Source organism: Rhinolophus sinicus, linkage group LG15 (genome assembly GCF_036562045.2).
Source record: "Rhinolophus sinicus isolate RSC01 linkage group LG15, ASM3656204v1, whole genome shotgun sequence".
NCBI classification, from domain to species: Eukaryota; Metazoa; Chordata; class Mammalia; order Chiroptera; family Rhinolophidae; genus Rhinolophus; species Rhinolophus sinicus.
Window position 1 is genome coordinate 10,332,969 of NC_133764.1, and position 22,705 is coordinate 10,355,673.

The following is a 22,705-nucleotide window of genomic DNA, read 5'->3' on the forward strand; positions in this document are numbered from 1 at the left end:
TTGTATACATACGTGCACAAATCTGGAACAAGCAGGAGAAGCCGGGCAACCGACTCGCGATCGCGCTTCTTACGCGTGCTTCCTGGAGTACAGCTCCCACCGAGTTCGTGACGCTAGGGCTGCCGCGCAGCGGAGGCTGGGACGGTGCTGTGCAGGGACTGGCCGCGCGGGGCCGCTGCCGGCTGCGGGCTTCCGTCGTGGGGAGGATGCTCTCAGGTCTGGATGACCTAAATCCCAGGCATCCCAGCACCCCTTCTCCCGCCCCGGAGCCCGAAGTCCGAGGGTGGGCCCGGAGCTGAAAGAATGCCACGTGGAGCCTTCAGACGCAGTGCTCCCGAAGTCCACTTCGGTCCCCTGATTTCCCCCATTCCAAGAGAGAGATTGAGATCCCGCGTGCCAGACCGGGGACACAGAGGTCCGGGCGTGGGGACGGTGGTGGTGATGGGTGACAGGAGAGTTGTTTCTGACCCCCATGGAGTATGTAGGAATGCGTGTGCGGCTCACCTGCGTGTGGCTGTTGTCACGTGTGATTTATGATTGAGTGTGGCTCACTTGTGTATAGTGATTCACGTGAATGATTCTGATTCACAAATAGGAATGTGGGTGCTCTGTGCCCAGTTGCGGTTGAGGGAGGAGGGAAGAGTCTTGGGGAGCAGGCAGACGAATAAAGGCCCCAGAGCATTAGTAGGGCCCCTGACCAGGAGGAAGTCAATGTCCCAACCATACAGGCGTCACCTATACTCCGTCTCAGCATTTGGTCCCTCCCTTCCCAATGAGACCCAGGCTCCTGATATCCATCTGGGTGAGCCCTGAACTGCCAGCCAGAGGGACCGGCTGTGCCAGAGGCAAACAAACAACTATTGGGGCGCAAATGTAGGCGGGGAGAAGGAGCCCGTAGAGAGCAAGGGCACAGGCCGGGAGCTTCGGGGAGAGACAGAGTATCCTGGAGAGAGCTGGGTCTTTCCTCGGAGGCCTTCCCTGTCCCTTATAGCCCCTATTTCAGAGGCTCAGCAGCCCAGCAGCCCAGTCCTGCCCTGACTGCTGCTCCCTTCTAGTCGGGCTGCTGCTGTAGGTAACCTTGCCGGGGGGCATCCCTTCTTCCTTCCCATCATGGCCGTGTACCGCGTGCGTGTGACCACTGGTCCCTACCTGAAGGCCGGCACACTGGACAACATCTTCGTCACATTGGTGGGCACGTGTGGTGAAAGCTCCAAACAGCTGCTGGATCGTATGGGCAGGGACTTCGCCCCTGGATCGGTAAGTACAGAGGAGAGAGGGAGGAGCGACCCCTGAGGGGCAGGGCTCTCAGGGGACCCGGAAGGAGGGGAGGGTCTTCCCTACCGGGCTCATCAAATCCAGCAGAACTCAGGATGCGGGCCCTGACCAACTCACCATCCCTATTTTAGACCCTGTCTTTCCTGGGGATGATAAACCCTACCCCAGGCAGGGCTGCGAAGGAGCCGTGGGGAGGGGGTCAGAAGAATTCCACCGGCTTCCTAGCTCCTCCTCTCATAACTGAAGGTGGGATTTGGGAAAGTCCCTTGAACTCCGTGGGTTTCCTCTTCTCTGGAGGCGGTCTGCCTGCCTCTCTCTGCCAGGCCCCAGGACTGTTTGCCGGTTGGTCTTGGGGCAGGGAAGTGGGCCACCAAAGGGGCTAGTGAAATCCAGAACCCTCTCTACCTGTGGTAGGCATGGTTGCTTCTGCCTGGATGAAGGGGTGCCTTTTTCTAATTCATACAAAGGCACCACATGGGTTAGCAGCAGGCTCAGGTTTCCGTGCCAGAATAGGTGTAGGTATAGATGCACCTTGCAAGGTGCTAGGATAGCCTTGGAAGTTCTTTGCCTCTCACCTTGCTCTCTTGGTCCCCTCAGGTGCAGACCTACAAGGTGCGCTGCTCAGCGGAGCTGGGAGAGCTCTTATTGCTGCGTCTACACAAGGAGCGCTTTGCTTTCTTCCCTAGGGACTCCTGGTACTGCAGCCACATCTGTGTCACTGGCCCTGATGGTACCCCTTCCCACTTCCCCTGCTATCAATGGATTGAGGGCTACTGTACAGTAGAGCTGCGACCAGGAACAGGTGGGCCAAAGGCAGGGGCTGGCCTGTGCTGGAGAAGGCATCTGTGGGAATTAAGGGCAGGGTCTCCCAGAGCCCAGAGTGTAGCGAACAGGGTTGGGGTAGTGGCAACAGAAGTTCAGGGCTACCAGGTAGATGTGTTCTGAATAAAAGTGAGCCTCTAAAGCCTTGAAATGCCAGGGCTTTCCAGGTAGTATTTGCGCCTCTGGAGACACAGAGACTAGACATGAGCTTGTGTATACTCACACCACCCGGACACAAACACACACAGATGTCAGTTTGCTTTCCTCTGACTCCCTCTGCACTTCCCCAAAGTGAATTCCTCTGAAGCCTAGAGAGGAACTAACCTGCAAGCTGAGTAATTGGATTTCAATAGGTGGAAAAGCCCTGAACGTTGAAAGAATTTATCTGGAAAGGCCCTGTCCATTACTACTGGCTTTTCTGGTGTGAATGAAGTCCCTGTGAGGTGCTGTTAGGATTCTTTCTTGAATTTGGGCCTTTCAAGAATCCTGGGCTCAAACTCTTTCAGCCTTTGGACCCCATGTCTCCTGAGCTGTCTGATTTGAAGAGGCAAGACTAGGGCTAGTCCAAGGTTTGAGATGAGTCTTAGGGATAAGAGATACTGTTCTAGGTCAAGGTGAGGTAAGTGAACATTGCTCCTTGGCCCATAGTGAGGTCTTCATAGAGCTCACTCTGAACCTCTAACTGTCATAATGGTGATCCATTCATCACTTCACAAAATATATTTGTTCATCAGTTGTTTATCAAGTGCATGCTATATGCACAGTGGCAGGTACCATGCTAGATGCTGGGAATACAAAAACTGAATACAGTGTGACTTCTGCCTGGAAAGAGTTTACAGTCTTGTAAAGGAGACAAACATGAAAACAATTAGGAAGATTGTTATAATTTGGTGGTGAGGTTGTCCTGAATCCCTTCTACTAATGAATGCACAAAGAACATGGAACATCCATGTCACTGAGGGATTGGGTTCAAGAGTTAGGGGGTTCAGGCAAGCGTTGCTGGAGAAGGTGTTTTTTGAAAAAAGGCTTATATGATGAGTAATTTTCATTCCCCACAGCAAGAACGATTTGTCAGGACTCCCTTCCTCTCCTTCTGGACCACCGGAAACGAGAACTACAGGCCCGACAGGAATGCTACTGGTGAGGGTTACCTAATTTGACTTCCTTCCCGTCTTTACACTGACCTCAGACTTCATCACATTGTTACTAACTCTGACCTCACTTCCAACCTTGTGGCTTCAACTCCAATCAGGACCATTATTTAACCCTAACCTCAATCTAATATTGACCTTGAATACCAGTATCAATTATTATCCCAAAACCATCAATGAATCCACACTCAGCCCTAGCTGCCCTTGATGTGACCCAGTTATCAGACATGACCCTAATATTGATGAATCTCAGCCCATCCTTAGCCTTACCCCAAGCTGGCCTTGATCTTAATCTCAACACAAACCCAATTCTAAACCAGCCTGGACATTTATGTTATCCTCAAATGCTACCCTGATCTGAAGCCCAGTGCCTGAGGGAGAATTCCAATTCTTTGTCACCTACCCAGAAAGTGAGTTTTCTGGGAGTTTTAATTTCAAGGCATGCCTTAAAAGCTAAGGTTTCTGTGTACCCTAAGTTTGACTTGCCACCTCTAAACTCTTTCCTCTGGAAGCTGGAAAGTCTATGCCCCTGGTTTCCCTGGCATTGTGGATGTCAGCAGCTTTGAGGAGATGGAGTCAGACAAGAAATTTGCCTTGACCAAGACAACAACTTGCACAGATCAGGATGACAAGTGAGAGGGGCCCCAGGCTTGGGAAGAAGGTGGGAGGGCATGAAGTGAGGGGTCTGTTGGGAGGATGGGACCCAAGCAGCCTGGAAAGAGAATGATAAGTGCAATTTAATTCAAGTGTCAGGAATAGAATGGGCAGGGATGGCCCGGTGTCAAGCATACAGGAGAAGGCAGAGAGGGCGGTGGAGGAGTCAGGGGTGAGGGGAGGCCTGGGGAGTCCGGGGGAGGAGAGAGGGAAGGACCTAAGGGGAGTGGGCTGCAGGTCTCTCTGATTGTTCTCTGTTCTTCTGTCCCACTCCCTTCCACCCCCAGCAGTGGGAATCGGTACCTGCCTGGCTTCCCCATGAAAGTTGACATCCCATCCCTGCTGCACATGGAGCCCAATATTCGATACTCGGCCACCAAGAAGACCTCGCTGATTTTCAATGCCATTCCTGTGTGAGGCAACTGTCCTCTCTGTACTCCTGCGTCCTCTCCCATCTGCCTCTGCTCCTTTGATGCACAGCCACATCTCTGCCTCAGTTTACCCTCTTTGCCCTCCAGTCTCCCCTCTCCATGGCCTCAGTCTCCCTTCTTTCTACGCACAGTCTCCCCTCATCCTGTGCTTAGTCTCCCCTCTCTTTGCCCCCAGTCTCCCCTCTCCCTGCCCCCAGTCTCCCTTCTCTCTGCCCCCAGACCCCCTTTCTGCTCCTCAGTTTCCTGTCTCTCTCTCCTTAGACTCCTCCATTGCCTCCTCTTTGCTCCTTAATCATCCCCTCTCTTTCCATTCCTCAAACCAAGACAGTTAATTGAGCACCTATTCTGTGCAGAGCATGGTCCACAGGCTGTGTTGGGACCATGCTGAGTAGGATAGAGAGGCCTGGCTCTTAAGCTTTAAGGAGGTGGTCAGACCACCTCAGGTTCAAATCCCGGAACCAATACTTTCTAGCTGTGTGACCATGATTTTCACTTAGCCTCTAAACAGTTTCCTCATTTACAAAATGACAGTAATAGTCATACTTAACTCATAGGTTTGGGGGAGAATTTAATGAGATAACACCCAGCACAAAATAATCTCTCAGTCGATGTTACTGAGTAGTAGTAAGATATAGTCTTGGCTGTAAGGAACTCACAGTATCACTGGGGAGATGCGTAGTACAGTTAATTAGCAATCAGTGGAGTTGCTCAATTAGCAGCTCAAGTCAACAGTTGAGGCTCTGAGTGTGATATGGCTGGAGGGGTACAGTTAATACTCGGGTGTCTAGAGGTGGCAGGGGTTGGCAGATGGCTAGGAGGTGGCTCCTGTGAGGCAGGTGGGCTTTGAGCCAGGGAGAGGAGAGATGAGGGGAGAGTGGGTGGGTCCTGGGCAAACCCAGCTCGCTTTAGCAGGACAAATGGGACGCTCAGCTGGCCATCTGTGCAGTGGCTGCATGAAGAGGCCCAGAGGAGACCAGGGCAACGAGCTGGCTCTCATCTTCTGGGCCTCTGTGCCAGAATAATTCTTTTGGAGAAGGACTAGTGGGAGGGGATACATAAGTGTGGTAGGGTTCCAGCGTGTCTGTGGTGGATTGAAGCAGGCAGGCAGGCAGCCACAGGTGGATCAGGCTTCAGGACAAGGGCCCACTGAGAGGCCCTGGCAGAGCTGAGGGTCCAGAGAAGCAGCTCAGAAGGTAGAGTCACCTGAGTTGGTCCCTGGATGGATATGTGGCTCTAGGCAGGGGAGGGCCTGGGAGACCACCAGGACAGCTAGCATGGAACTCACAGAAGGGCCAGCGAGAAGAGGGAGCTGGCATTTGGCAGCTGTCCAGTACTCATGGAGAGGAGCAGGTAGCACTTGGATTTTAGTGTGGGGCTACTGCAGGGTGTTGTGAAGGACGTTTGTGGCTGGCCCTTGGAAAAAGAAAGGCCTTTTCTTTCTCCCTTAGTGCCTCCTCCTACATAGTTTTTCCCATCTCCTGCGTCCTCCTCACTGGGAAGGCACTCAGCCAGTGCATGTGCAAGGAGGAGTGAATGTCTTAGTAAGAACAGAAGAAGTTATTCCGGGGCTTGTCAGGTTGCTAATGTCCCCTTGTTCGCTGCTTTCTCCAGGTGCCCACACTCTTCACAGCACATCAGCATCCTTACACAGCCTACCTTTTGCCACAAACCTGACTGCTCTATGCTACATTCCCTTCCATTTGACTTGGCCCAGTTAGTGAGTGATTATTATGAACTGGGTATGTTGGGGCATACAGAGCCAAGTCATGGCCCTAAGAGCTCATAGTATAACGGGAGATGATATGACTACATTGGGTTTACAATGTAATGAAGGGAGTGATGAGTTTTTTGTGAAAGATACATAAAGGCATGTGTTTGGGGGTGATCATGTTTCATGAAGGACGTTGCATCTAAGATGCGCACAGAAGAACAGACAGGTTTAATAGCAAGTGGAGATGTAGGCGATGGCTTTGTAGGAGAAGCACAGCATGAGCAAAGCCCTGGACAAGCAGACTTTATTTCAAACATTTTTTCTGATCGTAAAATAACATGCGTTCATTGTAAAAAATTAAACAGTATAGACATCCACAAAGTGAAAAGTGCACACCCCTCCGGGTGCCAACCCCACCTTTACCAATCTAGTGTATAGAGTATATATCTCTGGTTGTGTTTAGCAAGACGGCCGTAGTTAACCTTGGCTAGTGCGCAGGGTGGGAGAAAAAGCTGGAAAGGTTGATAGAAACTGGCTGGTGGGGAGCTTCCTAGCCAGCCTTAGCAGTTGGGGCTTTGTCCTGTAGGGAGGGAAGAGCCAGTGAAGGTCTATGACAATATGGAAGCTTGGAGAAAGCAGGCCAAAATACCAGAGAAGATGACTTGTCTGTACCACATGGTCACATGTGCCAACTTTGCGTACACATGTGGAGTCACCCCTACAAAGCCTCAACTGGCTACTAAATTTTTCTCCCATGCAGATTGTTAGGGCACTGACCTTGTCAGACTTCTCCAGGACTCTAGGCTGGGGACACAGTGCCACTGGTAGCCCCAGGCCCCACACTCACTTCCTCTCCCCCTCAGGTCCTTGGGCATGAAGCTTCGAGGGCTGCTGGATCGAAAGGGCTCCTGGAAGAAGCTGGATGACATCCGGAATATCTTCTGGTGCCACAAGACCTTCACTTCAGGTGTGCAGAGCCAGGCAGGAGATGTCCATCCTCCACCATACCCAATGCTCAGACCCCTCTGCCCATCCTGGGGAAGCACCCTCCTCTAGCCCTCTCAGGGAGACTGCTGGATTCCAGTGGGACGAGTTCCTTGTTTCACTGGTGGCAATCTCACAGATGCCCCTCAGTCCCCATGCATCTCCCCTTCCTCTGAGAGGGGACAAGAACAGAAGAGTGAGGACAGATAGGTACTATGCTTGCCTGGGAGAGGGCCAAAGGTCATTTAGGGAGCCCTGATCCTGATCAGGGGCACTTACCTTTCTTCCTTTATCCCACCACCAAGAGTTCTGGGCTTGGAGGCTGGACTTAAGTTCAAATCCCTGTTCTGCCAGTAAACTGAGCAAGTCACTCCATCTCTTTGGCTCTCAGTGTCCAGTGTTAAATTGAAGATGTAACTATACCTACCTCATAGGGTTACTGAGAGGAAAACCTAAGCCATAGTGATGAGCAAAGGGCTGGGCAGGAGCAGGATCTAGGGAAGTAGTTTCCAGACCAACCGCCCCGCCATCCCCTTGTTCCCTAGAGTATGTCACAGAGCACTGGTGTGAGGATCACTTCTTTGGGTACCAGTACCTGAATGGCGTTAATCCTGTCATGCTCCATCGCCTCTCCAGCTTGCCCAGCAAGCTGCCTGTCACCAATGACATGGTGGGCCCTTTGCTGGGACCTGACACCTGCCTGCAGACAGAGCTACAGGTGGGTGAGTTGCCATTATGGACAAAGATGGGTGTGAAGTGTAAGGATGGTATGATCGAGGCTGTATCCAGCTTGCAGGCCTCATCCTCTGGGAAGCCCTGACCCTACACCTTTTTAGTAGATGTGGATGAGGGCCAGATGGGGCTCAGGATGGCTTGCGGCTTGACATGGGGTCTGGTGAAGTGGTGTGAGTGATCAGGGCTCACTGAAGAAGTATTAATGAACAGGACAGTTTGGAGGAGGAGGCCCTGCCTCTGTTCTGGGGTCTCCAAGATTCCAAGATTCCGATTGCTGAGGCCTGAAGAAGCATCTTTTAGGACATGCCAAAGGCAGTGCCGTTAGATACAGTAGGAACAATAATGGAGAAGTAGGAGCTTTGAGGATGTGAGAGAAGATGATAATCTAGGCTCTCTGGGGCAGCCAACCCTCAGGTATTCTCCAGAAGGCTGGAGACGTGTTTGGTGATTTTGCTGTTGTTGGATACACTGAGGTCATCTGTATTGCGAGAGTAGGAAGGACCAGGTATGGGGAGAGGGGGAGAGGATGCTGGCTTGTCCAAGGTGGGAAGCAAGGTGAGCGGTTGCACAAGGAGAGACTCTGCTGGACCTCATTCCAAACATTCTGGGAAGGGTGGGGTACCGACGTTGGCTATTAGTGCAGGCACCAAGCATTACTGAGGCCCAAGCTGGGATTGGAGTGGGCAGAGAACAGAGAGGGAAGCAGAGCGCGGGTGGGGAGGGCCCTCTGAGGCTCTATTGTGCCTTCCCCAGAGGGGAAACATCTTCCTAGCGGACTACTGGATCCTGGCGGAGGCCCCTGTCCACTGCCTAAACGGTCAGCCGCAGTACGTGACCGCCCCGCTCTGCCTGTTGTGGCTCAACCCCCAGGGGGCGCTAATGCCCTTGGCCATCCAGGTGAGCCTGGGGCGGGCCTTCTGGGGGCGGGGCCTCACGGGGCACACTCCCGTAGCAGTCTTGAGCCTCACCCCCTTATTATTCTTGAACGCAGCTCAGCCAGACCCCCGGGCCCGATAGCCCTATCTTTTTGCCCACTGACTCTGACTGGGACTGGCTGCTGGCTAAGACGTGGGTGCGCAACTCTGAGTTCCTGGTGCACGAGAACAACACGCACTTCTTGTGCACGCATTTGCTGTGCGAGGCCTTCGCCATGGCCACGCTGCGTCAGCTGCCCCTCTGTCATCCTATTTACAAGGTCTGTGTGTCGCCCGGGCAGGGTCAGAGGGGCAGGGCCAGGGGGGCCTTCTCCCCTGACCTTCGGCCCCTGTGACCTCATCTCGCTCGTAGCTCCTGCTTCCCCACACTCGCTACACGCTGCAGGTGAACACCATCGCCCGCGCCACGCTGCTCAATCCTGAGGGCCTGGTGGACAAGGTGTGTCCTCCCTGCCCCCTCACGCCCACCCCTGCTCACCCCATCTCTGAGGGCCCGCCCCCAAGGACACTGCCCCGCTTACAAGCCGTGTTCGGCCTCTAATCCCATTCCACAGTTCCTGCCAGCCTCTTCCCACAAAGCCTCGCCCCTTCCCTCCAGTCGCCAGTTTGCCCCGCCCACAAACCCTGTCCCGGCCCGCCGATCTCACCCACAGGCCCCTGCTCAGCAAATCCCTAAAGATTACCTCCTCTGCGAGTAATAGGACCGCAACTAGTACAGCCCGTGTCAGGCCCCTACGGGTGTTTGATCCCGTGGTCTTGGACTGCTCGATTAACTGAAAAATTTCCTCTGCTGAGTCACTAGCCCCATCTCGTCCCCAGGCACCTGGGTAAGGTTTGGGAGAGCCCAGGAGCTGAACTGTGATGTGTCCTCAGGTCACGTCAATTGGGAGGCAAGGCCTCCTCTACCTCATGAGCACTGGTCTGGCCCACTTCACCTACACCAATTTCTGCCTTCCGGACAGCCTGCGCGCCCGTGGTGTCCTGGCCATCCCCAACTACCATTACCGAGATGATGGTTTGAAGATCTGGGCAGCCATTGAGAGGTGTGGGCCTGGAGCCCTGCAACCAACCTGGCTCCACCAGGGCCTCCTGGCCCCCAGGCAGTGTGGACCTCCGTGCTTGCTGATGCAAGCGGGGGTGCTTGGTGCTGGGGGTTCCAGGTGTTTTCAGGCCCAAGCATGGGGTACTCCCAAGGGTGAGAGTTGGGGTGCCCTATGAAATGGCAGATAGCTTTGGACTGGGGAGGGGCTGGGCTGTGTTTGAACACAGTAGAGGACGGAAAAGACAGGGTGTCCAGAGAAGGTAAAACAGTCAGGTGTGGGCTGGGGCCTCCAAGCAGACGAGTCTTCCTTTCTCTTGGGCTTCGAGTGGGGAGGGGATCCAGCATACGTCTGGCTCTCTTCTGTGCACCCTCCCCCAGCGCCCTGTGCAGGGAGGAGGCCCAGAGCACCCATCATTCAGGAGTGGGTGTGAGACTTGAGGGAAGCCTAAGCACTCAGGTTCCAATTGTATTTGAGGGTCCCCACTGAATCCCTGGGGACTCTCAGGGGACTCTGCCCTGCTGACTCTCCCCAGCCTGAGTGGCAGTGGATGTTGGATTTTGGCCAGGCCTGAGCCCAAGGTCACTGCCATAGCATAGGCATCTCTTTCCTGCAGCTTTGTCTCAGAAATCGTGAGCTACTATTATCCCAGTGACGCGTCTGTACAGCAGGATTCGGAGCTGCAGGCCTGGGTCGGCGAGATTTTTCGTCAGGCGTTCCTGGGCCGGGAAAGCTCAGGTATCCCCTCTCCATCCCTCAACCACAGGCTCCCAATGACCCAATGCTCCCCCCACCCCACCCCTGGCCCCACCATGAATTAGTTCCTATTTATTGAAGTGCATCCTATTATTATTAGCCACACAGAACAGAGGAATAGGCACAGAGAAGGATACACAGTAAGTGGCAGAGGCAGAATCTAGAGGCAGCTCCCACTGTCTCCAAAGCCCTCGCTTTCAACCACTACGCTGGGCTCCTCTGGTCTCTTTTAGACTTTTATACAAGCCTGAGCCCATCCGTTCATTTCTGCTTGCTGAGCTGTATGGATGTGTCGCATCGTGCAGTATGAGCCATCTTTGGCCTTAAACACAAAGGATTCTGGAACTCTCTCTCATACTCTCCCATGACTATCCTGCCAGGTGGCCCCTCTCACTTCCTTTGGTTTCAAGGAGTGGGTTGGTCCTGCTGCTGCCTGATTCTTTCTTATTTGCTCCTGTCACCTAACCCTAACTCTTCTCTCTCTTCCGACACTGCCCGATTGGCTTCTGAGACCTACCAACACCAGTGGCCCTCTTATAGATGTCCTTTGCTTAACCTTAGTGCTGAGCGGATGCCCAGACCGCCCTCCCTTCCCTAAAGTCTTCCCTTAGCTCCAGGGAGACTATGTCCTTCTGAAGCTCCCACTTCTTCCTAGGCCCCTGCTGTCTCCCAGCTGTTGGCTTCTCCTGGATCTGTCTCTTCTCTCTACCCCTCCCTGATGAAATGATCCTTTCTCCTGTTTCTCCTCTGTAGCTGATCCCATGCTTAGAAATCCCCCATTCCCCATTCCCTGAAGGACTTTTCTTGTTGGCTGTCTCATTGTCACTCTTGAGACCAGCACGTGAAAACTATAAGTCATGCCACTATAGAAGGACTTTTGGCCTTGCTCGGGTTATATACCCCATTGCTATTCCTCATAGCCTACTGCCTAGTGTCACTGTATTAAGGTCTGTACATCAGGCATTGGAAAATATAGAGGAAGCCTCTGTATCCAGTTGTAGTGGAAGAAAAAGAAAAGCTAAGATCGGCACAAATGTCCATCCTCCAGTTCCCCTAGCCTTGGCTTGAGGAGGAAGACTCTCACACTGCCTGGGACATCTCTTCTCAGCAGAGATTTGGCTTTCAGCTGATTTAGCACTTCTGGTGGCCATCCAGAGGAGTTCCTGTCTGGGAAAACCCAGAAGAGGGGTGGTTTCAGGTCACCCACAAACAGAATGAACAGCTGTTGCAGCCTGTAATCAACTCTGAGGCTTTTTCTTTAAACAAACATATTTAAATATATAGAAAAGTAAAGAGTATAATGTAATGAACACCCATTTACTCACCAACCAGATTCAACAATTGCCAACATCTTTGCCATATTTGATTAATCTGTTGCTTTCATTTATTGCCAAAGTCTTTTAAAGTAATTACATATATTTCATATCTCACCCCTAATCAATATGCATCTCAAAAATGATGTTTTTCTACACAACACAATACTATCATCACACTAACAAAACTGACAATAATTTCCAATATCACCCTCTTTTCTAGTCTATATTCAAATTTCCTCACTTGGCCCATTTTCTTTCAGCTGATGCTCTGGATTCTGGAGCCAGTCAAGGACCACATGATACATTTGTTTGTTTTGACTCTAAAGGCTCTTAATTTAGGACAGCACCCCCCTCCCTTTTTAAATCACATGACATCTGACAAGGACTATTGAAAAGCCAGGACTAGTTCTGTAGAATGTCTCACCTTCTGAATTTCTCTAATTGCTTCCTCATGATGTCATTCATCTTGTTCCTCTATCCTCTGTAATATCTAAAGGTTAAATATTTTTGGTAAGAATATTTCTCAGGTGATGCTGTGTTCTCCACATTGCATTATCTTGGGAGGCACATAATGTCAGGTTGTCACACTATTAGTGATACCAAGAGTGATTTCTGGGTAAAGGTGGTGACAGCTGGATTGCTTTTGGATCTTTTAAAGGGTGATCCCTCCCTGAGCTTTGCAAGCCTACTGTCGTCACTGGCAGCCCTGATACTGATTACTCCTCTTCCTGGAGGCAGTTTCTCTTTGGGGTTTTCTGTTTCCTATTTAAGACCCAGGAGGGGATAGAATTACTGTTGGCTCAACTCTCCTATCTTACTTTATTAAACTTGTCTCTGATTTAATACATCAGAACATTCTTCGGATTGACAAACATCTCTCCTGACAAGTACAAACTTATTCTATGTTCATATGTTTTCAGGTAAAACTTTCATTCATTAACCTCAGTCAGTATGCCTTTTGCTCCATATTTCCAGGGGAAAAAATAAATAATATGAGCTACAGAAAAATTCCCATAGGTGATCTGACTGCTTTACTTTTTAAGTTTTAGCCCTCACGGTTGGAATATCTACTATGCACAGAACATTCAGAAAATTTCCACACACTCCCAGGCAGATACCCAGTCCTTCCTCCAAACCTCTCTGTCTGCTGTTGCATCAGTTTCTCTCCAGTCATCCTGACTCCAAATCTTGGAGCCATCTTTGACTCATGTTCCCTTCTGTCCTTCTCTCTCTCTAAATCCAGTTGGGTGGCTAACCCTATTGTTCCCATTATTTCCCAGTGTCACCGCCCTAGTCCCAGTCCTCACTATTCCTGCATTGTGGCAACTGCTTCTCAACCAGTCCCTCCTCTCCCAGCCTTTTGATGCTTGCCCGCCAAGCCTGTGGGGTGCCACCCTGGTAATCCTCTGACATAGTGCCCCGAAACCACCTGGCCTGGCACACTGCTGCAGCCTCACCCCCAATAAATACCCTTCTTGACCCTTCACCTTGCTAAGTCCCATTCCTTCCCACTGTGGCTTCTTACCCTCCCGTGTGTTCACTTCATTTAGCCAGTCATTACTTGGCTCTTAATATGTGTTAAGCATTGTTCTAGGTGCTGGGGTTCAGCAGTGAACATAACAGACAAAAATCCAGGCCTTCATGGAGCTTAATATTCACGTGGAGAAGGACAGATAACAAACAAATATGCCAGGTAGTGATGAATGCTAAGAAGAATAAAACAGCATCAGCAATCTCTAGTGTGTGGAGGAGGGGGGATAATTTCAGATAGGGGAGACCTCTCTGAGAGGGGGATGTTTGAGTAGGGATATGAAGGAAGTAAGAGAGCTGGTTCTGTGGAAAGCTGGGGTAAGAGCATGCAGGCAGCGGTGGGAGCAAAGCCTTGTGGTGGGAGTATGCTGGTAGGTTTGAGAAATATCAGGAAGGCCTGTGTGGCTGGACTAAAGTGAGAGGGAGAAATGTCGGGAAGGAAATGAAGTCAGAGAAGAAGCCAGAGCCAAATCAAGTAGGGCCACGGTGAGGTAAGTGAGGTAGGAAGCCCTTAGAAGGTTTTAGTAACCGATGACATAACTGGATTTATTTTTCTAAAGGAGCACTCACTCTGGCTGTCAGGGGTAAGGGTGGAAGCACTTAGATTCATCCAGGAGCGAGATGATGGAGACTGGGTAGTGGAGGAGACTGGAGGTGGTGAGACGGAATTGGCTTCTAGAAGTATTTGCCGATATGTGCAGTATGAGATAAAAAGAAGAGTGAGTGCACAGGAGAGAGTATCGAAATGGGAGTGTGGGAGGGATGGGGGTGAGGGCAGGGAATCAAGTATTAGGTTTTGCAGATGTAAAGTCTGAGATGCCTCATAGACACGCAGGTGGAGCTGGCAGGTAGTTGCTGCAGATTTAAGCCCACTGTTGAGCCTAGAGTTCAGGGCGCAGGGGGAGCCAGAGATGTGAATTTAGGAGTTATCAGCCAGAGGGAGGCAGTTAAAGCCGTGGACTTGGATGAGACCAATGAGGTACAGAAAGGAGAGGGCTGGGGGCTGAAATGCTTTCCTCTCTCATCTTCTTTCCATTCAAAGCGCATCCACTTTTACTCAAGGAAGTCCCTTCTCTTCCTCCAGGGATCACATTAGCCCCAATGCACTGCCTGCCTGCTGTCTCCTCAAAGAGCCAGGCCCTGGCCTGAGAGCTTTCTTCCGCTTCCATTCCTGCAGACCTAGGAGTAGCACATTTTGGTCATCCGTCCCTGCCGCTAAGCCCAGTAGCAGGCGACCCAGTACTGGGTGCTTGGACAAATCTCGGTGAACGGAGTAGAATTAAATCATTAAGTGCTAATATGGGCTGCAGATAGAAATGCCTTGGCAATCAGGGAAAGGCAGCTTGGCTGTCGTCTTGAACCTGGCTCCTCTTCTGTGAGCTCTGCCAGCTGGGTATTTCTCGTCTGATCCCAGCACCCAGCTCCTATCTTGATCCCCTTCAGGGACCACAAGCCTTGGTCAGGATCCATCCCTAACCTCAGCTCAAACCTAATCTTAGTCTAATGACTGGTGGCCAAATGCTCAGCCCTCACTTCCTCACTCTCCCCCTGTGCTGAGCCTCAGCCCTGAGCTGCCCCTAGGAATCTTGTCTCCTCCATCCACACCCTTTTTCCTTCCTCCCACACCCAGGATTCCCACGCCGGCTGTGTACCCCAAAAGAGCTGGTGAAGTTTCTCACTGCAATCATCTTCAACTGCTCCGCCCAGCATGCCGCTGTCAACAGTGGACAGGTGAGTCTGCAGAAGGCAGCCTTGGGGGGCATTGGGACACACAAGGTTAGGCTCAGCAAAGCGTGTGAGGCCAGAGTTTGGGTTGAGAGCATGGGTGGGTCAGCGTTGGGGTGGGTTTATGATTAGGGATGGGGTTGGAGTAGCGACTGGGTGGAGTGAAAGGCTGGTGTTGGATTATGACTGGGGTGGGGCTGGATCCACGGTTGTAAAGGTGACTCGAGTTGGTATTATGTAGGGAGTAAAACTTATGGGCTTCTGTCATGGTCAGGATGCAGCCAAGTGGAGTATCAGGTTGCTCCGTGCGGCACGTCAGCCCAAGGCCCATTTCTAAGGTTACCTCCTCTCTGGGTCCTCCTCCTTCCCTGATGATTCACTCCACCCAGTCCTGGAACATTGGGTGGGGAGTGACAAGTGGTGAGCCAGGCTCTTGTCCCACTTCTGGAACTTTCTACGCTAGACCCCTCCTGTCTTCCCTTTCCACAATCCCCTCATTTCCCAGCTGTAAGACCTGAAATAGAAGGGGCAGGACCAGGGATGATGATGATAGAGCTAGTCTTCCCCCTCTGGCCAGTTGGCTCAATTGGGGCGGGGGTCTCCACAGCATGACTTTGGGGCCTGGATGCCCAATGCTCCATCATCCATGAGGCAGCCCCCACCCCGGACCAAGGGGACGACCACCCTGAAGAGTTACCTAGAGACGCTGCCAGAAGTGAACATCACCTGTAACAACCTTCTCCTCTTCTGGGTGGTCAGCCAAGAGCCCAAGGACCAGGTGTGTGTGTGGGGTGGGATGGAGGGGTGGGTGTTTGCAGGGCCTGGGCAGTGGAGGTGGTGGTAACTGTGTTAGGGGAGCTTGGGGACTGACTGCTGGCATTTATGCCCACTGCTAAACTGCCTTGGGTTCTTCAGTTTTTTCAGGAAATGATAGTTGATCCCAAGAGACAAGATACATTGATCCCAAGATATATTGAAGCAAATACCAATTTAGGGGCTAGGGTATACCATCCATCCATTTCAGCAGTTTACCAATTTATGCATCCATGCAACCCTCCATCCATCTAACCATTTATGCATCCATCAGTCATTCATCCATCAACCACTCATCCATTTATCCAAACATTCAACACACATTTTTTGGATACCTCCCATGTGTCAACACAGCCCTGGGAACCAGGCACATAAAAGTTGACTGAGACCTTCCTGCCTCTAAGAATCCTACCATCTAGCTGAGGAGATACACATATAAATGATAAAGGGCACCACAGTGTTGTAGGAATTACTAATATACTAATTCCTCCATTTGAACATGTACTTCTTGAACACCTGCAATGTGCCAGACACTGAGGAGAAGATATGAACCCTGTTCTCATGAGCTTACTATGGTCTTGTGGTAGAGGTGAGGACAGGGTCCTACGGAAACTGACAGAGTCTGGGTGAAGCCAGGGAGGCTTCCTGGAGGAAGTGACATTTAAGCTGAAACCTGTGAGACAAGCAGGAGTTTGGCAGACAAAAGAGGGCCAGGGTTAATTTCTAGGCAGAGGGAAAGGTGAGACCAAGTGAAATGAAGTGAAGTGAAGGCAAGAGTCCAGTAGTGTGTCTGTGGAATCACAGATGGTTCATTGAGGGCACAGTATTCATTCAGAGGACAATGGGGAGCCCCTGAAGAGTTTTAAGCCTGGGGTGACATGGCTAAATTTGTTTTAGCAAGAGTGCTTCTTTGGCTGTGTAGATGGATGGGAGAGGCAAATTTGGAGGCATGAACGAGGCTGTTCCTGCCTCCCGAACAGAAGGCTGTTACGTAGGCTAGGCCTTATGTGTGGGAGCAGCCCTTTAATCACCCATTGTCCTCATCTCCGTTTACACACTGGGTTATCAGTCATGCCTCTGCCCTCCCGGTCTTGTTCACAAGTTCTCTGATGTTACACGAATATACTCATTTCTCCCACTTGACTCCATTTGGTGCAGATATTTTATCTTCTTAACAAGTTTTAACTTACCATCTCATAGCCTGTGAATGCCAGGAACTCATCCCTATATCCTGATCCTTTCTAGTCCCATCTCCCAAGGGTTTGGAGACATTCATTTCCGTCATCATGAAGAAACAAATTATCTGTTTTTTGTTTACTCACAGACTACTCTATTAATACTCTCAATACTCTCACTCAATACTTCTGGCCACCAAATGTGTGGTGGTTGTTCCCACACGAAACAATTCTCAGACACTAGCTGGGTGCCCTATAATTTAACTCAATTCTGACACTATCTACCTGGAGACTGAGGTTAAGGGCTCCGTCCCACAAGATTGCCCCTCCCCACTATGCAAATTGCCAACTGAAAGTCTAGGGTCTTACCTGTGATTCTGACCAACCAGCTATACATCAGAAGTTTCTACAGCTCCATCCTCAGTTTCGATCATTTGCTGGAACATCTCACAGAACTCAGGATACTTATTAGATTACTGGTTTATTATAAGAGGATACAACTCAGGAACAGCCAGATGAAAGAAATATACAGGGCAAGGTACGTAGATAGGGGTGCAGAGCTTCCATGCTCTCTCTGGGTATGTCACCCCCCCCCCAGCACCTACACATGTTCACCAACTTGGAAGCAATCCAAACCTGTAATTCAGGGATTTTTATGGAGGCTTCATTACATAAGCATGGTTGATTAAATCATCGGCCATTGGAGATTAATTTAACCTCCAGTCCCTCTCCCCTCCCCAGAGGTTGGGAGATGGGACTGAAACTTCCAACCCTCTAATCACATGGTTAATTCCCATGGCAACCAGCTCCCATCCTTACAGGCTTTCCAGAAGTCACCTCAATAACTCAGGTGTGGTTGAAAGGGTCTTATTTTGAATAGCAAAAGATACCTGTAACACTCTATCATGAAACTATAAGGGTTTTAGGAGCTCTGTGCCAGGAATGGGGAGGAAGACCAAATATATATATATTGGGGACTATTGAGGAACAGTGTGTTTCTCCTGGGCCCATCAGCTCAAAGTCGTTGTCCTTCAATCTAGTTGTGGAGGGCGCAGCTCAGCTCCAAGTCCAATTGCTGTCCTCAATCTTAGTTGTAGGGGGCGCCGCCCTCCATCCGATATAGGAATTGAACAGGCAAGCTTGTTGTCAAGAGTTTGCACTCAAACCAACTGAGCCATCCGGCTGCCCCTATATTTTTTATTATAAATCACAATATCACCATGGAGAGGGATGAGGAGGCAAGAGGATGAGGGTGGAGGATTCCCTCCCCCAGGGCCACTGGGAAGTTTAACCTGGAAAATTATAATAACAACAACCACAATAATAACAGCTATCTCTTCTTGAGGATCTATCATGTCTCAGTCATTAAATCAGATACCTTATGTCCACTATTTTAAAATACAAAGTAAATAAGTAGCTATGTTTAAAATGCTTAATACAGTGCCTGGCATATAAATGTTCAGTAAATGGTAGTTCCATTTTATAGGGGAGAAAACTGAGGTTCAGAGACACTAAGCAGTTTGCTCAAGGTCACACAGCTAGTAAGTAGGCTTTGAACCCAGTCTGTAATATTTCTGTGTCCTGCTTTTTTGACAGCTACACTATAATTTCAGAAATTGGATGTCAATTTAGTAAATATGACATAACACTGATTCTTTGAAAAGACCAATGAAAGTAAGAAACCAGAGACAATTCTAATCAAGAAAAAAAAAAGAACATGAATGTACAACATAGGAATGGGAAAGTTATATGGCCATAAATACAGAGAAGATTGAAGAAATTAGAAGAAAATATCACTTACAGTTTTATGCAAACAAATTGTGGAAATCTAGATGAAATAAATTATTCTGTAGGAAAATATAAATAAAACTTAACACCAGAAGAGATGAAAACCATACATAAAGGAAAAGTTTGTAAAAGATCTGATCACTGTCCTTACAAAGAGAGATTCTAATAAACCTTCAAGGAACAAGTAATTCCTAAATTATTCAAGCTGCTTGCAAGTATAGAAAAAGGTAGAAGCTTCCCATATAATTTTACTGTGGACCCTGATACCGCACCTGGTAATTGTCGTGCTCTTAAGAGGGGAGGTGGGTCTCAGGTAGAGGGTCCCCATCCCAGATCTGCACTTCCCACCTACATGACCTTGGATATGTAACTGGGCATCTCTAAGCCTCAATTTCTTTATCTGTAAAGTGAGAATGATCAGAGTACCTGTCTTACAGTATTGTTGTGCCATTGTAAGAATCCATGTAAAGCGCTTGCAACATGTTAGCTGTAATTAAGAAAATAAAATTATAAACTTGTTCCACTTAGCTATAACCATCTTAAAAATATATCCTCAACCAATGAAGGCCAATAGTAAATAGTAAAACAATAATATACCATGACGAAGTCTAGTTTATTCTAGGAATGAAAAGAATGAAAGGTTGGTTCAACCTTATGAAATCTAACAATATAATTCATTACATCAATAAAGAAACGCACCATATAATCATCTCACTATAGGCTGAAAAAGCATTTGGTAAGTGTGAACAGCCATTGCTAATAACAAGTCAGTGTAAAATGAAACTCCCTTACGGAGTTTTGATGAAAAGTATGTTTCAGAAAACAAAACACTGTACTTATGGTAAAACAGGAGAGGTCTCCTCATTAAAATCAGGGACAAGAAACAATGCCCAGTTACTGCTGTTATTTAGCACTGTTCTGGAAGGCTTTGCCATGCAATAAAACAAGATAATTTTTTTTTTTTAAACATCAGTATTATTGGCAACAGTGATAGTGTATGAAGGTTATATTGGACGAGAAGTGTGTGTTGGTTAGGAGGCCAGCCCCACGAACTAGGATGGTGAACTGGTTGTATGGTGTGATCATGGAGAGAGGGCAGTCCTCTAGTGCCACAGGAAGGTACTGACTGAAGCTCATTGCAGTATTTCTTGATTGTGGTTGGCCATGCTGTATAGTGTGACAGTGTACGGTGATGGTGATCGTGTTCGCAAAAGTTTCATTATGTCGGGTGATTGGGAAGATATTTCAGACCTGGTTGTCTTCAGGGGTTGCATTTTGTTATTGTGAGGTAGTAGATGTACTCTTGGGCATATTTGCTGGAGCATGTTTACATTGATTTTTTTTAAATTAAAATGTATTTGGGTGACAATGGTTAGTAAAATCACATAGGTTTCCAGTGTATAATTCTGTAATACATCATCTGTATGTCACATTGTATGTTCACCATCCAGAGTCAGTTTGCCTTCCATCACCATATATTTGACTCTACATTGATTTCAATTGTATGATGAATGTGGTTGTGTTCTTTAGTTCACAGAACAGTGGACAAGGCACTGGAAGGGATCTTGAAAGATTTTCTAGTCCAATCCATCCATTTTCAGATGCAGAAACTGAGTCAGAGTAACAGGCAAAGGGTTACCAGCAGAGGGAGCACTAACCTTAAGTTGGTTGGCTTCTGGCCCCACACTCTGTGGGCTGTGGGTGTCAGGGCTTCTCTGTGTGGGTTGTGTGGAGTGGTGGTTTGGGGCTGTGATTTGAAAGGTTTGCGTTTACAGTAGCTGTGGCTGTTTCATGCCCTTAGAAGCGACTTGAACTGTATTTGTTGGTAAATGTGGTCCCTCATTACTCTCCATCCCGTCCTGAACATCATCCTGACCCCCTACTTGCTTTTCTCCCAGCGGCCACTGGGCACCTACCCCGACCAGCACTTCACCGAGGAGGCCCCGCGGCAGAGCATCGCTGCCTTCCAGAGCCGCCTGGCCCAGATCTCGCGGGACATCCGGGAGCGGAACCAGGGCCTGGCGCTGCCCTATATCTACCTGGACCCTCCCCTCATCGAGAACAGCGTCTCCATTTAAACCCCTCCTCCTACCACCTTGAAAGAAAGGCCCAAGCATGCAGAGGGCCAGCTTCTCCGGGTCATCCAGGCTCTTTCTCCCTCCCTGTCTGTTCTCAGCCTGAACCTTCTCCTCTGCAGATGGGGACTTTTCCCACCCAAGATGGCTCTAGCATCATATAAACTGGGCCCTGACCTATGAGCAACTACAGCAGTGCTAGGGTGAGAAACTGCTCACTAAAGTCAAATGCACAACAGACCCTCCAAAAGGAAGAAACCCCAAGGCCCCTTGCCTTACTTCAGGCAACCTCCTACTTCCCTCGCCTATCATGTCTATTACTATTTTATTAGTAATGGCTGTTCACACCTATCAAAATCTACCTCTTCCCATTGGGACCCACAGCTTGGGACTCTGAGCTCTCCTTTCCAGTCCTCCCCAATCCCCAAATTCTTTCTCCGACCTTGCCTGTTTGTTTCCACTTTTCTCCAAGCCTAGGACTAACCAATCCAACTTCCTTCTCTGGAAAAGCCTGGAAATTGGGCAAGAAAGGACGTGTGCCCTAGATCTGCCATGTGCTCCTCTCTGACTCCAGTATCTTTTAAGGGGCAGGTTAGAATTAGGTCCCAGCTTATCTGGACCTCTAGCTGCAGTTCTCAGGGCCGGGCTTCCTGGCCAGAGTGTGTACAGGGTCTCTCCCCAGCTCTTGTCTTATCCACACTACCATTCCCCTCCTTTTGTTTTTGGTCCTTGAGCCTGGTAAGTTCAATAAAAACCAACATATTCGGCTCCCATTTCATTTTTGTTTTGGTGTGTGTGTGTGTGTGTGTGTGTGTGAAGGATATTGGAGAAGGATGGAGCAGCAATGAGTCCCTGGATCATCTGTTCTGGAGACACAAAACCTCCCAGATGAATCCACCACCTACCTAGGCCTTACATTCCTGCCCTCACTTCCGAGAGTGTGTCATCCATCAGGAAGTGAAGGAAGATCCAGACTCAAGGGGCTGACAGGAAAAAAGTATGTATTTTGCAAAACCTGAGAATCCAGCTTCTGGGTGTGAGAGTTGTTAGTGTTGCTACTGAGATCCAGTTCCTCTTCTGGATTCATGGACTCTGGCTCTTTTGTATATGGGTGGAGTCATGGATGAGTGTTGGCTAACAAGCTAGGAGCAGGAGGGATGGGTCATCTTCAGGCTGGAGCTATAATAACTGGCATGAGCCCTCCAGAGTTCTCTTCTCTATGCCTCTGCTGTTTTAGAAGCACATGTTGAGATGACACTTCCATCAACTTCTGTTTCTGAAGGACTAGAGTAGAACCCCCTGCTGACCTGAGTTGGACATGGAGCTGAGAGAGAAATAAACTTTTGTTGGGTTAAGCCATTGAAATTTTGGGATTGTTTGTTGTTGCAGCATATTCTAACCCATACTGACTGAAACAGATGGTAATCTGGAGAGTCTGAAGTCATCCCTTCCAGCCCTGTAGCTCTTAAAAATAGAGACGTGTGCAGCCCCTTAGGTCAGTCATCCATATCTTTCACTACAGCCACTCAACACCTTCCTGTTTCCTGCTTCGCTAGACCTCAGATCCAGACCCCTTACTTCTTCTCCCTCTTGAGTCAAACTCTGTGCCCGACCAAACTCTGCTCACGGCCTCTCTTTGGTTAGAGTCACATTGCCTGCTGTGGGAATGGGGGTAGTCTTTGGCTATGCCAAAGGTTAGATTTACACTTCCTGTACCTGTGATCCTGGGAGAAGAGGATTCCCATGTTATTGTGTATGAAGAAGTGTGTTCGGGGATATCTCATCTGCA

At 49.4% G+C, this 22,705-nt stretch overlaps 1 protein-coding gene across 3 annotated transcripts; it reads left to right on the forward strand.

Annotated features, from left to right (window-relative positions):
• The first annotated feature begins 72 nt into the window (after positions 1–72).
• Positions 73–21,678, forward strand: ALOXE3 (arachidonate epidermal lipoxygenase 3). Of its 3 annotated transcripts, XM_019745044.2 has the most exons (16): positions 73–415; positions 1,156–1,257; positions 1,873–2,077; positions 3,156–3,237; positions 3,761–3,880; positions 4,190–4,315; positions 6,908–7,011; positions 7,574–7,746; positions 8,517–8,660; positions 8,755–8,958; positions 9,051–9,137; positions 9,572–9,741; positions 10,355–10,476; positions 14,971–15,071; positions 15,673–15,843; positions 20,740–21,678. In XM_019745044.2, exons 2-16 carry the CDS (start codon positions 1,231–1,233, stop codon positions 20,917–20,919), a joined length of 2,016 nt encoding a protein of 671 aa, XP_019600603.2. In that variant the 5' UTR covers positions 73–415; positions 1,156–1,230; the 3' UTR covers positions 20,920–21,678. The 3 variants fall into 3 exon arrangements, with proteins under 3 accessions (XP_019600603.2, XP_074176136.1, XP_019600602.2); XM_074320035.1 differs by lacking the exon at positions 73–415 and having other exon boundaries at positions 478–1,257; positions 4,193–4,315; XM_019745043.2 differs by lacking the exon at positions 73–415 and having other exon boundaries at positions 480–1,257.
• The last annotated feature ends 1,027 nt before the right edge of the window (positions 21,679–22,705 follow it).